Source organism: Phoenix dactylifera, chromosome 7, assembly GCF_009389715.1.
Source record: "Phoenix dactylifera cultivar Barhee BC4 chromosome 7, palm_55x_up_171113_PBpolish2nd_filt_p, whole genome shotgun sequence".
NCBI classification, from domain to species: Eukaryota; Viridiplantae; Streptophyta; class Magnoliopsida; order Arecales; family Arecaceae; genus Phoenix; species Phoenix dactylifera.
The window spans coordinates 2088797-2105541 of record NC_052398.1 but is presented as its reverse complement, the minus strand read 5'-3'; the positions used below and the strand labels follow the sequence as shown (position 1 = coordinate 2105541).

Below are 16745 nucleotides of genomic sequence, written 5' to 3'. Positions count from 1 at the left end.
AGATAGAAGAAAAGCAAGGCATTTTTTCACAACCGTTGCCCAGAAACTTTGCAATGACATTTCTCCATCGTCCCTTCGCCTCTTCTCTCACATCGCAATTCTCCAAAGAGTAGAAGCGAACCAGACCAGACTGGACCGGCTCGGTGCATGGTTTGATTAGAAAAATGAACCGGATGTGGTGGCTTTAAATAAAAATAATCATAATTTAACGGTAGCATGGCCCTCAGAACTACGGAATTATCCTGGGCCGGGCTCTGTGTCCAGTTTTGCATCAGGGAAGCCATTCTTTTCTAGAAAGTCAGCAAAAGCATTAACTTCCCTGTCCCTGGTCACTCCTTTGTATAAGAGTCAGCAAAAGCATTAACTTCCCTGTCCCTGGTCGTACGAACAGATTGAATCACCTCAACCCGACAAAAAATCTACGTGAGAACGGTAATTGGATGTGTTCCAGAATGTAGAGTTTCATGGAAATAAGATTTTGCCCAGGGATAAACTAGGGTTGTAAAGTATATTTGCTTTTGTAAAATTGCCTTCCTTTATGCCTGCCCATTCTTCTTCGTCTCCAATAAAAAATATAAAATAAATTATATTTTTAAAAAATGTATATATTTATTATATTTGTTTATTTGTTTATAGCAAAATAGTACCAATTTTACTGGACAAAAAATATTGAGGAGTAAAAAAATAATAAGCTCTTCATTCGCTGAGGTATTATAAGAAGATAGGCAAAAAGGTATATTGAAAGGGGCCATCCTAAAGTTGATAAAAATTGGGCCTAGGACTCAATCTTGGTACAATTCCACAACGATAAAAATGAAATTGCGAGCCAAAGCTTTGAGTTAAAAGAGATAGAGATATATCTACATCTCGATTAAATTAATTGTGTCAGTAAAATTATTTCTCTCATATGAAAAAATAAAATTATTCTAAAAATACATACATTTTCTACACTTCTTACTAGTAAAAACCGCTATAACGCTTATCCCCGCAAGCCTTATTTACCCCTGCATCGCGGTTGTTTCAAGCCACGATTATGCCTCGCTACTCCAATTTGATATAGTTTGTGAGTAAAAGCCCCACACAAATGCCGCAGTTGATGCGAAACCTTCCCTCGGCTGCCTAATACTCGTCAGCTCGGAACAAAGCAGTAGTAACGTATTACAAGGAAATCATTACCATCTAAATAAATAGGGCTATTCTTTTATCATGCATGCTTCCAAGTACAAGCATTCATCTCCGTCCGACGTAACAAGCATTATCATTACATCAAAAAGAGGTAATAATAGCACAAATATGCCTTCACTCTCTCAACGATGAAAAAGAAAACAGAAACGAACAAAGCCAGAGCTAAGCAAAGCCTAACTAGAACGAGTAACATGTTAAGGCTCAAAACAGCTGGATTCAGTCCACCTCTTCTATCTTAGGCCCAGCCCCTGTTCCGCTGGAGCCACCAGTAGTGCTTCCATATCCCCCAGCCGCGGCTCCACCACCCTCCTGGTACATCCTGGCTATGATTGGGTTGCAGAGCTCCTCCAATTCCTTGAGCTTGTGCTCCAACTCGTCCACCTCGGCGAGCTGATTCCCCTCCAACCATGCAATGGTTTCCTCCACTGCCTTCTCTATCTTCTCCCTATCTCCCTCGGACAACTTATCCTTTATCTTGTCATCCCTCACCGTATTCCTCATATTGTAGGCGTAGTTCTCCAAAGCATTCTTCGCCTCCACCTTCTTCTTGACCTCCTCATCCTCTGCTTTATACCTCTCCGCGTCCTTCACCATCTTCTCGATCTCCTCCTTGCTCAGCCTCCCTTTGTCGTTGGTGATCGTGATCTTGTTCTTCACCCCCGCAGTCTTATCCTCGGCCGATACGTTCAGGATGCCATTGGCATCGATGTCGAAGCAGACATTGATCTGCGGCACACCCCTCGGCGCCGGAGGAATCCCGGTGAGCTCGAATTTGCCGAGCAAGTTGTTGTCTTTGGTCCTCGCCCGCTCGCCCTCGTAGACCTGGATGAGGACGCCGGGCTGGTTGTCGGAGTAGGTGGTGAAGATCTGCTCCTTCTTGGTGGGGATGGTGGTGTTCCTCGGGATGAGGACGGTCATCACCCCGCCGGCGGTCTCGAGACCGAGACTGAGTGGCGTGACGTCCAGAAGGAGCAGGTCCTGCACCTTCTCGTTGGCCTCCCCGCTCAGAATAGCGGCCTGGACCGCGGCCCCGTAGGCCACGGCCTCGTCGGGATTGATGCTCTTGCAGAGATCCTTCCCATTGAAGAAGTCCTGCAAGAGCTGCTGGACTTTGGGGATTCTCGTGGATCCCCCAACTAGAACCACTTCGTGGACCTGGCCTTTGTCGATCTTGGCGTCCCGGAGGACCTTCTCCACCGGCTCCATGCATCGCCGGAACAGGTCCATGTTCAATTCCTCGAATCGAGCCCGGGTGACGGTGGCGTAGAAGTCGATCCCTTCGTACAGGGAGTCGATCTCGACGGTGGTCTGGGTGGTGGAGGAGAGGGTGCGCTTCGCACGCTCGCAGGCTGTGCGGAGACGGCGGAGGGCGCGGGCGTTGCCGGTGATGTCCTTCTTGTGCTTGCGCTTGAACTCGGCGACGAAGTGGTTGACAAGGCGGTTGTCAAAGTCCTCGCCGCCGAGGTGGGTGTCGCCGGCGGTGGCCTTGACCTCGAAGATGCCCTCCTCGATGGTGAGGAGGGAGACGTCGAAGGTGCCGCCGCCCAGGTCGAAGATGAGGACGTTGCGCTCGCCGGTACGGCCGGCCTTTTTGTCGAGGCCGTAGGCGATGGCGGCGGCGGTGGGCTCGTTGATCATGCGGATGACGTTGAGGCCGGCGATGGCGCCGGCGTCCTTGGTGGCCTGGCGCTGGGAGTCGTTGAAGTAGGCCGGGACGGTGATGACGGCATCCTTGATGGAGTGGCCGACGAAGGCCTCAGCGACCTCGCGCATCTTGGCGAGAACCATGGAGGAGATCTCCTCGGGGGCGAAGCGCTTCTCCTCGCCCTTGTAGGTGACGACGATGAGGGGCTTGTCGCCGGGGCCGGGGACGACTCGGAAGGGCCAGAGCTTCATGTCCGACTGCACGGAGGGGTCGGAGAACCGGCGGCCGATGAGGCGCTTGGCGTCAAAGACGGTGTTGTGGGGGTTCATAGCCACCTGGTTCTTGGCCGCGTCGCCGACGAGCCGCTCCGTTTCGGTGAAGGCCACATACGATGGGGTGGTCCGGTTCCCCTGGTCGTTGGCGATGATCTCCACCCGGTCGTTCAGCCACACCCCTACACAACTATAGGTAGTGCCGAGGTCGATCCCAATGGCCTTCCCTACCTTGCCGGCGGCCATCGTTAATTACTTCCTCTCTTCGACACTATTTCTTTCCTCTTGTTAGCTTCGAGAGAATTAGAATGAATCCCTCGAAAGATGATGGCAATCTCTTCTTCTTTTGTGTGTCCTGGTTTTGTTTCGATCTTCTTCTTCTTCTCCTGTGTGTGGCGGGAGCGAGGTGGCGGGAGACGCCATTTATAGGTGATGGGAGGAGATCGTTGTGGAAAATGTAGCCGAACAAATACCCCTAAAATTGGCTGAATTTACGGGAAAAAATACAAGTTGCGGGAGAAAAGAGGCGAGGGTAGTTCGGGAAATGGAAATGGTTCGAGCAGCTTCTTGATTCGTGAACGGGTGCTCTGGAAGCTGCGGGCGCAGTCTGGAACCCGAGGGTGCGTACGAGGTTGGAACTGATGGCCGACAGGTGGCTGGGAGGTGGGCCCGTCTTGGAGACGCGTGGCGTTCGCGCGAGATCACGCGCGGCGGCGAATTCAGGAGAAGTTTCGAGGTGATACTGCTGTGGCGTAGGCGTGATGCAAGCGCTGCCGAATATTTTTTCAATATTATTTATCTGTTTTCACATTAATCTGGCGTGGCCTTTTCTTCCATTGCAAAAATATAGCTGCTAAAATCGGCCTCTAAATTGCTTGCTGGCCATTAAGATTCTATACTGATCGGCAAAGTAGGCCTGAGTTCCCTATTAGTCTCTAGAGAAGATGAGTTGAATGATGGTGGTTGTGCTCGAAGCCCAATTATCGAAGTATGTCCAACCGAAGATTCTTCAAAACCTAAATTAGATAAAGATCTCAAAAAAAAGCAGTCGAAATTTCAGAGTAGAAAAGTCGCAGCATGTAAGCATTATTTATATAGACAAGGGTCGGCATCTGTTGCCGAGTAAGACGTGCATGTGCCCTAATAGATCAGTAACTGTATGGATCATAAGCTAAGCTTTAACAAGTGCTACTTGGAAAGAATTTGAATACCTTTTATGTGCTCTTATTGCAAGCCGTACTGCAAACTCTTATTGATTGCCATTTGCCATGCCACGTTGACTAGGATAGATTCCAAGGCATATCACAAAGCTTAATCAACAAACTTTATTAAATTTTTCTTTTCCATACATTCGGATGACATATGATTATAATTTTGAGCTAGGAACTAGAATCAGATTTGTTTGAAAAATCAAAATAAAGCATCAAGTCGCAGACCTCAATCTAAGTTGCCATTTTCAACTAGCATTAAATGATTTCTTTTAATTATCAAATATAGTTATTAAACATTGTGGCTTGCAAACATGCTAAATTTTCATTTAGGATTTTTTGCATGTATATCCTCCAAATATATAAAATTACATGAATACTATCATAAAACTATTATTTGCATGTATAATTTTCTTTTTTTTGCATATGTACCCATATCATCTAACATTATTAAAAAATAAATAGTTTAAAACTAAAATGACTGAAATATCCCTATGGGTAGATATGCAAAAAAAAATAAAGATATATACGTAAATACTAATTTTATGTGGATATTCATGTAATTTTATATATTTAGAAGGGTATACATTCAGCAAATCTATTAAAAAAAGGTTAAAACTCGGTTGGAAGTCATTTATGATTCAATTGAATGACAAGTCAAAAATAAAAATGAGCCACATTGTTAATTTTTTTTTAAGATCATGACTCGATCAAGTTGGAATATTAGGTGATTATTTTGATAATGCTATTCTTCATTTAATTTTGAAATAATTATCATTATTGAATCTATGAGACCATGACATCTATATATTCTTCATTATTTTTAAAAAATTAAAGCATATCAAATTTAAATTTTTATAGATATTTAAATTAGTAAAATATTTTTTAGTGATTTGTAAATATTAAGTTGTATTTGTTTTTGAGATGAAAATTTCATAAAAGCAAAATAATTCATTCTATAAGAGTTGATATTAACATGAGATTATATGACATGATAATATTAATCTTTTTTTATCATCTTTTTTATTAAAAATAACTAAATTATCTTTACTAATTTTTTATCATTTATTATTATATTTTTTAAGTATATACCCTCCTAAATATGCATAATTGTATGAATACTCTTACAAAACTGCTTTTTTTTTAAATTGTTTATTTTTTAACTACATTAGATGGTGTATATATATATATATAAAGAAAAATAAGGATATACATGTAAAATAAGTATTTTATGAGGGTATTTATGTAAATAGCAATTTTACAAAAATATTCATATAATTTTATATATTTTAATATATATATATATATATATATATATATATATATATATATATATATATATATATATATATATATATATATATATATATATATATATATATATATATATATATATATATATATATATATATATATATATATATATATATATGTATGTATGTAAAAAAAAATTTAATTTATTATGGCCAAAAATTTGGATTGCAATTCATTATTGGCGCTAATACAATCATAGTGGCCTTTAAGCATTTAACGGTTTCTTTAAAATATCAAATATAGATATTAAACGTAACTGGCAGGCTAAATTTTAATTCATTATTAGCACTCATACAAACATGTTCTTAAATTCAGTCAACATGGATTAGTTCATGTCCAAATCAGATGGATCGAAAGACCGGGATAGATTAGAAAAAAATGATTTAAAATAAATTAAATTGAGTGGAGATTCAAGTTTATTTTTTAATGAGTTTAATTCAAGATTTGTTAATAAAACTATATCCGGGCCAGATTTGGTACCTTGAGAGAAAGGCGCCACAGCGGACGAGCTGTCCAATGGCTCCAATTCCGCCGAAAAAGTTCTCTAAAAAGCAAAGCGGATCTATCGGAATGTTAAGACCAATGCGGGCGCCCAGATCCCCAAAACGCCCTCATCAAAACCCTAAAATCCCACCGAATAGCATAAGGGGCTCTTCTCCGTGTCCTCGCTCCTCCTTTTCTGCTCTTTCCCCTTCTCGTCTAGAGAGAGAGGAGGCTTCGCCGAAGGCTTCTCTCCCTTACCGTGTCTCGCGCCCTTCCTTCCGTGTCCCGCGATTTGATCGGACGGCCGAGGCGATCCCATTAGTACGGCGAGAACGGATCGAGCGAGGTATGCAGTCGGATCAGACGGTCATTAGCTTGAGGCCTGGTGGTGGCGGCATCCGAGGCAGCAGACTCCTCGCCCCCCGCTTCGACTCCCCCGCCTTTGCAGCCCCCGCCGCCGCCACCGGCGGAGGGTCGTCGTCCCTGATCTCCTTCTCACCCTCCGACATCGGCTTCCTCGGCCCCCATGCCGGCGCCGGCACCGGCCAGGTAAGCACCCCTCTCCCCCGGATCTAGGTTTCTCCGCATCGTCCAAAGTTGGGTCCTTTTCTCTCTTTTTGAGAGTTTGAGGGTACGTACGGATCGTTTGGGTGCTAGGGTTTTGATCGGTCTGTTAGATTCGTGGATTGCTCCGACGGGTTTCTTGGTGCTTTATCTGATGCTTTTGGTCTCGAATGACGTCGATTTCTTGGAAAAGTTGGATTCTCGAAAGGTCATGATAGGGTTTAGAAGTGGAATCTTGACTTACGTTTCATTGTATTTTTTTCCTTTTTCTAACTTTTTTTTATTTGGCCTTCTGTCCGAGGATTCTAAGAAGCTCAAAGATAGCTTTTTTATGCTGTCCAGGGCGTTTCCCGATTGTTTATTCAATATTTGGTGTTGAAAATAAATTCGTTTTGATAGTGTAAGTGATTAGAGCTGGGGAACAGAGAAGCTCTTTCATTTGGTATTGATACATGGGCGATTTTATCAGGATGACCCTCTTCTTGAAACCTTATCTGCGGAAATTCTTATATTCAATAGGTCTTCGTGGAGTCAAGTTGGTTATGTGTTTGATTACTGATAATGTCGAATATCCCACTAACTAATAGTATGTTTAAGGATTTTTACTATCAGGTAGTCCATTTTTTTAGGGGATTAGTTTGATTACTTGGCATATGATCTGTAATCTGTAACTTTCCAGTAAGTAATAACTTAAATTTTTGTGAAGTTAGCCATGATATCTGTGAGGACCCGTGCAGGCATGTATTTAGTCCCATATTGGTTATTCGCTGAGAAGATTTTGGATACTTATATAGGATTAAGGAACTCAAAAGATACTTTTTGGCTAGCCATTTTGGATGAGATCCTGTGTTGTTACAAATGATATCAGAGCAAACTCGGCTCTAGGGGACACTGCAATATAGGTTCATGGATGTTGACCACGAGTCGATCACGGTGTTTGTGATTAGATTTGAATGGATTTGAACTCTTAGCCCGACAAGGACGTCAGAGCTTGAACGAGAAAAATATGTGAGGACTCATACGGGCATATGTTTAGTCTCACATCGGTTATTCGCCGAGAAGATCTTGGGTACTTATACAGAATCAAAAAACTCAAATAATATTTTTCGGCAAGCCACTTTGAGTAAGGTCCTAGGTTGTTAGAATATCTATTGGAATGCCAAGTTGTATACAAGTAATGCATTTCTCCATTTATATAAGAAGCCAGATGAGTGTGTTTTTTGTATATAATAGTAGTACACTTGAACTTAGCCACTTTAAGGTCACATACTGCATTTTTATTTTGCCTTTGTGTTTTTATGGGTGTAAGCATGAATATCTCTAACTTCCATGTCCCTCCCCTCGGCACTTGTGGAATGGGTTGCATCATTTATTTTTTATATATAATGTGGAATGGATGTTAAAATAGTTAGTTTAAATGTTATTTTTCAAGAATATTGAATGGTTAGGCTGCTAAGTGTGTTTTTGGAGATTTTACTGTTTCTACTTTCTTGGCATATGGAAAGCGATTTTCTCCTAATATTTTTTGGTTATTTAGATAAGAAGTAATTGCAACATGGAAATTTTTGGAGTTGAACCATGATCATAGTAAAACAATCTCCAGAAGTGGAGGTATATATCTATACACCAGGATAAATAATTACATAACATGTTCTGTTTTCTAACAGACATCTTTCCCAGTACGTCTTAGTTTGTGTGCCAACTTTGGGATCCATTATTCGATGATAGCATTATAAGCAACTGTCAAATTGAAACTTTGTGGTCATAAAAACTTGTGAATATGCGCTCTTCTCTATATGCTTTTTGATGGCTTATGCCATGGCAAATCTTCTTTAGTTTTGATTCCTTGGATGTACTAAATTCAAGATGCTGTTTTGGATTTTTATAGCCTGATTTTGATGATTCTGCTGCAGACTGGAGATTCACGCTTTGAGGCTCGTGGGCAAATTTGTTATTCAAGGGACCAACTTTTACAACTCCGAGAGGTATTCTCTTATGGATATAGGCTATTTATTATCCTGATCTTTGGCTTCATGCATTATCCGAGAGGTATGCTCTTTTATTACAGCTGTGATGTAGAAGCCTTTTAAGAGATGTCTACTAAATTTTTGGGCTGATGATCATTTGATTGTTATTCTTAATAGAAATTTTTGTAATGTCTTCAAACAGTTTCCCAATATTTTGCCACCACTAGGATTTATATCAATTGCCAGGAAAATTTCTGAAAGCTAGGCATTTTTGTTAGATGCATCTTGTGAACCAGTTATGCGCTTCGTACTTCATGTCTCTTGTTATCTGTCATATGTCTTGGGTCTGATTATTGTTGCCTTATCATAGGCAGCTCAAGCACCGGAAGATATCTTGAAAATCAAGCAAGAGATTGAGGAAGAACTTCATGGTGAAGATCAGAGTTGGGTTCGTGGTGATGCAAATGTAAGATTTTTCAGTCTTATCCTTTGAATATGCATGTGTCATTCAAATGGAAATATTTCATACAGATGTTCCCCATATATATATATATGTGTGCATGTATCTATATAATCTGTATGATGTAGATATACATGCATGTATATAGTCTGAGTTTTCCTGGACAGTATTTTGACTATCTTGGTATCCAACAATGTCTATTGCATGGACCAATACAGTTCCTTACAAAGAGATGCCTTTGGAGAGTATAATGCTTGCATTATTTTACATAGAAACAATTTTCTTACTATGTGCTTTTATTATTTATTCTCCTTTTGATATTTGCTTTCATCTCTTAGTTGCAAAGTCTATCACCTATTCGCTATTCCAAGCCAGACAATCGTGATTGGCGTGGCCAATCAGGGAAACCATCCTCAGTTGGAGATGAGCGATCTTGGGATACAATTCGTGATAATAAGGAGTCATATGCTTCCAACAGAAGACAACCAGAACAACTAAATAGGCAGGACCAGTTGAGCTCCGAGTCTTCTTCAAGAGTTCAAGTATCTTCCAGCCAAGGGGTAATTAATAATGTTTTAGTTTTTTCTTGTGATTTCCTTGACCATTCTTTTATTTTCCTTTAATACCCCCTCCCCAAAAAGGGGTGGGGGTGGCCTAATTTGTTGCTCTGTATTATGTGTAAGCTCTTTTCTTCTTGGTCCATGATGCATGTAGAAATTTGACTATGCGCATTATTATAAAGCCAAACCAAATGGGATAGGACTTGTTTGTGTCTGACTAGTGTAGCTATAAATCACTTCAACCAACCTGTTTTGATTTATGTGCCTTTACACCTTGTTTCAAGCTTTATCACGTAGAAAATTGATGTTCTCATGTCATGCCCATCCAGACTTTTTCATTGCTTCATTCAAGTTGATATGATTATACACCTTTGCTAGCTTGTTTTGCACCTATTTGTTTAAATTGAATGTGCAATAACTTTTTTCTTGTAAATCTAAACAGAAGCAACCAGCTCTTGGACTAAAAAAATGCCTGTGCTCGATCTAGTAATCTTGGACAATTTATGATGAACTGTCACTAAACTAAAAAAGAAAGAGGAGAAAAAACTGTTCATTCTGCTGGTTGAATGTTTATGCCTTGTTGTTCTGATTCTTCCAGTTGGAAGTAAATCTACTCATTCTGCTAGTTGAATGTTTTGTCTTGTTCATATGTTTCTTCCAGTTGGAGATAGGTCAGTTATTGTATTATTTAAATCTTGGTATAGGGTTTCAGTTAGAATGCTGAAGAAAAATATGATGGTATGAAATCATGTCATTATCGAAACATTTGAATCATTTGAGCTACCAGCACAGATTCTGTTTGTATGAAAGAAGACATGCAGAAAATATGTACACAGGCTTGAAGACCGATTGAGACCCATTTGTTTTAGACAGTTCACTCTTCATTCGAAGATCTGAAACAACTTGCGTACTATTGAAATCGACTTGAAGACCGATTGAGACCCATTTGTTTTAGACAGTTCACTGTTCATTCGAAGATCTGAAACAACTTGCGTACTATTGAAATCGACTTGAAGCAACTTTGTACATTCATACAACTTGTGTATTGGGCAGACTCTTCTTAGATCCATTTTCAGCAGTCTAGATGTACTCCCTCTGTCCATGTTACACATAATATATCATTGTGATTTGTGACAAATTATATCCGATCTTTAGCATCCAGACTTTTTTATGAAACATTTTTTCATTTAATAAATCAGAAACATTCAGCTAAGTATCATTGTTCAAAGTAAAAACTTGCAGAACAAAGGTATGATGTTTTAGCATCCTTTTGTATCATTTTATAATTTTCTGTGGATCTTCCAGCCCTGTATAATTGACGGGCTGTGACTAATTCGATCCATTTTGAAACCAATTTGTTTGGGTTATATATCAATTAAAACTTCCATCAGAATTGGGCATTTAATTTGGTAAAGACAAGGGAGACAGATATTTTGAAAGAAGTCTTCTTGTTCTGGATATAGTCTTAATAAAATAAGGAGATGCGAAAATGATAGTCCAGGGGATTTTGACCTTTACTATCTGTGGAAAGTCAACATCTCAATATTTCTATCACAAATCTAAGATGGAAGCAATGAATATTGGACATCTAAGATTGATGTGCACCATTGATCTATCACCAACACAAAAGTTATTTTCTTGTTCTTAGATGGAACATCAGCATCTATTTATGGGAAAGCATTTAACTTCTTCATATCGCCAAGCTTGTTGAGTAGCTTGATTGGTCAGAGAGAGCTGTTTACATGCCTTGTGTTCTGCTACACTTTGATTTGGTATTCTTTTAGTCAATATTATATCGTGATATTCCTAATTGCAACTTAGGTTAATAATTATTTGTTATGTGAAGTAACTTTTTAAAAGAGGACACACACAAATATTCTGACCATGTCCCAGAAACTTAAAGCGGACATACTTAAATTGCTCTGTGGAACTGCTGGCCATGTCCAACATTGTTTTCATCTGCGTGGAGCATTTCAGTGTTTAGTTTTGCATGAGTTGAACTCTGAAGGGCTTAAAAAAAAAATCTAAAGTGCTTGAGATAATACTGTGGGAAGTTGTGGAGACATTCATAAAATGTTATTTTATTTTGCATAATATGATTTTCTTTTTCATATATTTTGTTGCTGGGAGTTTATTTCTGTCCTTTTTTAATTTCAAGATATGAAAAGGCAAATAATATAATAGAAAGAGTAAATACTGCCATAATGTGAATTATATCAGTATTGTTCTTGGTAATATTATCATATTTTTTAAAAGAAAATTTCAATTGTCAAGTCCTGCCATCCTTCAACATTAAGAATGAGTAGGATTCTTTATTCAATTTTCTTCTGCAAGCTTTATTATTATGTTCGTTAAAGTATTTTGATAATTGCTTGGGCATGCTATTTTATACTTGCTTTTTGTTTTTCTCTATGTAGTATGTCCTCTGTCCGAGCAAGTTACTTGTACATAAACATTGATCTGTAATCTGACTTCAACTTGTAGTCGTCTGTGGCGTAGAAATTATGTGATGAATTTGGAATCTGGAATTCTGTTTGTTTTTAATGCATGAAATCTTTTACCTGCGACCAGCAAATGGCTTTACCTCCTTTTGCCCCCTTAAAGCATTTTTATTCTGATTTTTTTTTTGTGAAATATGTGTCATGACCAAATTGTATATTTTGTTTTTTTTCTTAGTTTATGTTCTTAACTCTTTAATTTTTCTCTGACATTTGATGCTGCTTTTGTGATCTAACAGGCAGGAACTGCTCCTGCACTAATCAAGGCTGAAGTGCCATGGTCTGCCCGAAGAGGCAATCTCTCTGAGAAAGAACAGGTTCTGAAAACAGTAAAGGGGTAATGGATATGAATGCTTAGTTTAGCCTGCTGGGAAATATTAATATGCTTTTTAGTCCCTGGAAAGGCTGATAGATATTTGCATTATTAGTTACCCTGAAATTATTCTCTTACTATTTGCATCTTCTTTTTTGTTGTCCTTTATTTAATTGCTATTGTATTATGCAATGGAAACACTCTGAATCAATGTAATACATATTATCTGTTTATTTTTATGCAGTATACTGAACAAATTGACACCGGAGAAATTTGATGTTCTCAAGGGTCAGCTGATCGATGCAGGAATCACCACACCTGATATTCTAAAGGTAGCAATGTTTTTTGTACAATTTAAGAACCTTTTCTCATAAAAAATGTGATATGGTATTGTTAGGTACTTCCAGTTGCAAAATTTATCTGTTTAACAAACAAATGTTGCAGGGTGTCATCATGCTTATATTTGAGAAAGCAGTTTTGGAACCTACCTTCTGTCCCATGTATGCTCTACTGTGTTCTGATCTAAATGAAAAGCTTCTGCCATTTCCTCCAGAAGAAGCTGGGGGAAAGGAGATCACATTCAAGCGGATACTCTTAAACAATTGTCAGGAGGCCTTTGAAGGTTCTGACGATCTGAGGGCCGAGGTTAGAAAGTTGACTGGCCCAGATCAAGAAATGGAACGTATGAATAAAGAAAGACTAGTGAAGCTCCGTACACTTGGGAACATCCGCTTGATTGGGGAGCTTTTAAAGCAAAAAATGGTGCCTGAGAAAATAGTTCATCATATTGTTCAGGTTTATATATATTTTCCTTCTCTCGTAATCGATTCTTTCTAACATCTGAAGATATTTTATTTTGATAGAAATGCCTAATACAGCTAGTGCAAACAGGAGTTACTGGGACATGATGGTAAGACATGTCCTGCTGAGGAAAATGTTGAGGCAATCTGTCAGTTTTTCAAAACCATTGGTAAGCAGCTGGATGAGAGCCCAAAGTCTCGTCGCTTTAATGATGCCTATTTCAACCGGTTGAATGAGCTGATGACAAATCCCCAGCTCGCACCACGGTTGAGGTTCATGGTTCATGATGTTCTTGACTTGCGTGCCAACAACTGGGTTCCCCGACGAGAAGAGGTTAGCTTTCCAAATCCATTGATTTCAGCAAAATTCTCTTTGGGAATTTAGACTGTCTTGAAATTAAAATCCAAAAGAAAAATGATGTAGTTCACCAGGAAAGAGTATGCAACATCTTGGGTATATTTTGATTGATTTCTGAGAAGTTTCAATGGAGTAATGAGCATGATGCAACATTTCAGACAAAAAATGGTTGTGTGATGTAAAAGAAAATTACCAAATATTTGGTTTTCTGACCGATTTTAGTTTGCAGAGCTGACTGAAAGTATGTCCAGTTCTGACTGTTTCCTTGGATTGTCTCGGCTTCCTTCTGGTTTTGCAGGTGAAAGCCAAGACCATAACTGAAATTCACACCGAGGCAGAAAAGAATCTTGGGTTGCGTCCAGGAGCAACTGCAAACATGAGAAACAGCCGCAGTGGAAGCACTCTCGGAGGCCTTAGTCCTGGAGCCTTCCCTATCAACCGACCTGGGACTGGGGGTATGATGCCTGGAATGCCTGGAACAAGAAGGATGCCTGGAATGCCTGGGTTAGATTCTGATAACTGGGAAGTTCCACGTTCCAAATCCACGCCGAAAGGTGATGCGTTTCGCAGCCAGAGTTCCTTGGTCAGCAAGCCGTCACCCATCAATTCCAGGCTACTTCCCCAGGGTAGTCGGGGCCTGATGACTGGTAAGGCTAGTGCATTGTTGCAGGGTGGTGATGCCAGGCTGCCATCCCATCTGCCAAATCTTGTTTCAGGTGCAGCTGACACACCAGTTCAAAATTTAGGGCCATTGAAGCCTCTTGGTGCAGTGCCTCCTATGGCTGCTCCAGTAACTGAGAAGATGGTTGGTGCTCCAAAATTCAACCCCAATGGGCTGCACAAGAAAACAGTTGCTCTTTTGGAGGAGTACTTCCATGTCCGCATACTTGATGAAGCATTGCAATGTGTTGAGGAGTTGAAGAGTCCTGAATACCATCCTGAGGTTGTTAAAGAAGCCATCAATCTTGCTCTAGAGAAGGGCCTAAATTGCATCGATCCGGTTGTCAGGCTCCTGGAGTTTTTGTTTGTCAAGAAGGTTATTACGCCAAAAGACTTGGGGACTGGGTGCTTGCTTTACGGGTCGATGCTGGATGACATAGGTATAGACTTGCCAAAAGCACCTACTTATTTTGGTGAAGTCATTGGAGGGCTGATTTTGGCTGGTGGATTGGGTTTCAAAGTAGTTGAGGAGATCATGAAGAAAGTGGAAGATTCCAGGTTCCGGTCAGCAATGTTTGATGCAGTGATGAAAAATATAGAAGCAAAACCATCTGGTCAGGCAATATTAGGTTCACAGGCGGCATACATCACTGCCTGCAAGAATATTCTCTCCTGAATAGTAGCAGTGCTATCTCATCAAAAACAGAATAGTAGTAGTGCTAACTTCCTGGGACTCTGGTTAAACCGATACTCCCCTTATTTTCTTTTTTTTTTTGCCCCCCCTTTTTTCCTATGAGGCAAGCAAGTAGTGCCACAATTTTCGTAAGTGGAGATTTGAGGAACAAGAAATCTTCTTAAGTTGTATATTTTTTGCGAGTCACATGAGTTTTTATTATTGTTTGAAGATGATGGGAAAAAGGTGCCATGAATTTGCTCTTGAGCCACAGCTTAATTTTGCTTGAAGCTCAAGATAAACAGGGCTGAAAATATTTGATGCTTTATAGTATTTAGAGCTAGATTTTTGTCATGTCGTTTTAGGTCTCTTGCTTGATTGGCCAAGGCTATCGTAATGGGTATCCTGTTTACCTGTTTGATGTTTGACAAAAATCTCCCTGAATCTAGATTTCAAATCCATTCCTCCAATCCATTTTTCCCTAGTCATCAGGGATCTTGCACTCAAGGAAGTAACGGGTGGTTTTTCCTTGTTTTCCTATCTGCAGATTAATATATATTGGTTATTTGCTTTTGGCTTCTCATTATTAAATAAATCAGTAATTTGTGCAGATCTCTCTCCGGGCTTCAAGTCTGTGGCATTCTCAAGCTTTTGCTGTTGCCAGGTGAGGCACTTGCAGTGTTCCTCTTAATCTAAACTTGATGGGTTGCAGATCATTGATCAACTCCGAGATTAAACCTTTGCGTTCGTTCGTTTGCTTTGGTGAAATTCCTCATGTTCCACCCGTCTGACATCTTGAAATGGGGGCTTAAGTAGATGAAGCTGCAGGATACTATAATGCCAAAGATGACATTGTGCTGCTATTTAATAATTTAAGAGATCGCCAGCCAAACCTTTTCGCGGATATGATTGCGTGCATCGTGCCGCCTACATTCACTTTATGTGTGGAGACAGCGGTGCCAGGTTCTTGCGTACTGGAAATATTGGTAGCATTTCTTAGACTGCTCGAGGCATTGAGAATGGGATGCGAGCACATACAGATGAATGCTTGAAATTTGGTTTGTGCTGCATGTAATGATTGTGGACTGTAGTGTGAGGACTCATTCGAGCGTGTGTTTAGTCTTATATTGGTTATTCGCTGAATAGATTTTAAATAATTATGTAAAATTAAGAAACCTAAATAATACCTTCCGGCTAGCCATTTTGGGTGAGGTCCTAAGTTGTTTATAAATGGTATTAGAGCAAATCTGGTCTATAATCTAGTGCACTAAGAGATACTGTAGCACAAATTTATTCAGGCTGATCACAGGCCGACAAAACATCAGAGCTTAAATCGGAGGAGTATGTGAGGACTTGTGCGGGCGTGTGTTTAGTTCCACATTGGTTATTTACTGGGTAGATCTTGAGTATTTATATCTGATCAAGAAATCGGCTAGCCATTTTGGATGAAGTCCGAGGTTGTTACATGTAGAGCTAGACTGTTTGAGAATTAGTTCTTTTGTGCTTTATTTGGTGCTTTTACCATCCATGAGAATGTGAGCTGTTGCACGTTCTTAGTTCCAGTTCCATCTTTGGCATCGGGGGCCCTGTTTTAGTGCCTCTCTGGTAGATTTCTATTTTGACTCCTCTTCATTTAAACTACCATTGGTTGGCTGGCTTGAGATCAGGGATGGAATGACGTGTAGCTGAAAGGCATCATCATGTTGATATTTACTTAGATGTAATTAAGCGATCAAATCGAATCTTGTTCTTTTTTGTGCATTAAGTTGCATATACGATCATCTA

General features: G+C 39.9%; 2 protein-coding genes across 2 annotated transcripts; one reads left to right on the top strand and one right to left on the bottom strand.

Annotated features, from left to right (window-relative positions):
• Positions 1-1172: 1172 nt before the first annotated feature.
• Positions 1173-3502, bottom strand: LOC103710440 (heat shock 70 kDa protein-like). Its single transcript, XM_008796142.4, has one exon. The coding sequence runs from the start codon at positions 3346-3348 to the stop codon at positions 1402-1404; it is 1947 nt and encodes a 648-aa protein (XP_008794364.1). The 5' UTR covers positions 3349-3502; the 3' UTR covers positions 1173-1401.
• Positions 3503-6231: 2729 nt separating this feature from the next.
• LOC103710444 (eukaryotic translation initiation factor-like) lies at positions 6232-15374 on the top strand. The gene is made up of 9 exons (XM_017843622.3): positions 6232-6656; positions 8585-8656; positions 9009-9104; positions 9437-9658; positions 12396-12493; positions 12714-12801; positions 12914-13264; positions 13361-13603; positions 13926-15374. Exons 1-9 carry the CDS (start codon positions 6456-6458, stop codon positions 14961-14963), a joined length of 2409 nt encoding a protein of 802 aa, XP_017699111.1. The 5' UTR covers positions 6232-6455; the 3' UTR covers positions 14964-15374.
• Positions 15375-16745: the final 1371 nt, after the last annotated feature.

What these genes read in the sequence shown, in the direction of transcription:
- LOC103710440 (XM_008796142.4), bottom strand. Translation starts at nt 3,348, where the DNA reads ATGGCCGCCGGCAAGGTAGGGAAGGCCATTGGGATCGACCTCGGCACT.
- LOC103710444 (XM_017843622.3), top strand. Translation starts at nt 6,456, where the DNA reads ATGCAGTCGGATCAGACGGTCATTAGCTTGAGGCCTGGTGGTGGCGGC. An exon ending in CCACACCTGATATTCTAAAG is followed by an intron (nt 12,802 to 12,913) that starts GTAGCAATGTTT and finishes CAAATGTTGCAG; the next exon opens with GGTGTCATCATGCTTATATT. An exon ending in TAGTTCATCATATTGTTCAG is followed by an intron (nt 13,265 to 13,360) that starts GTTTATATATAT and finishes TAGTGCAAACAG; the next exon opens with GAGTTACTGGGACATGATGG.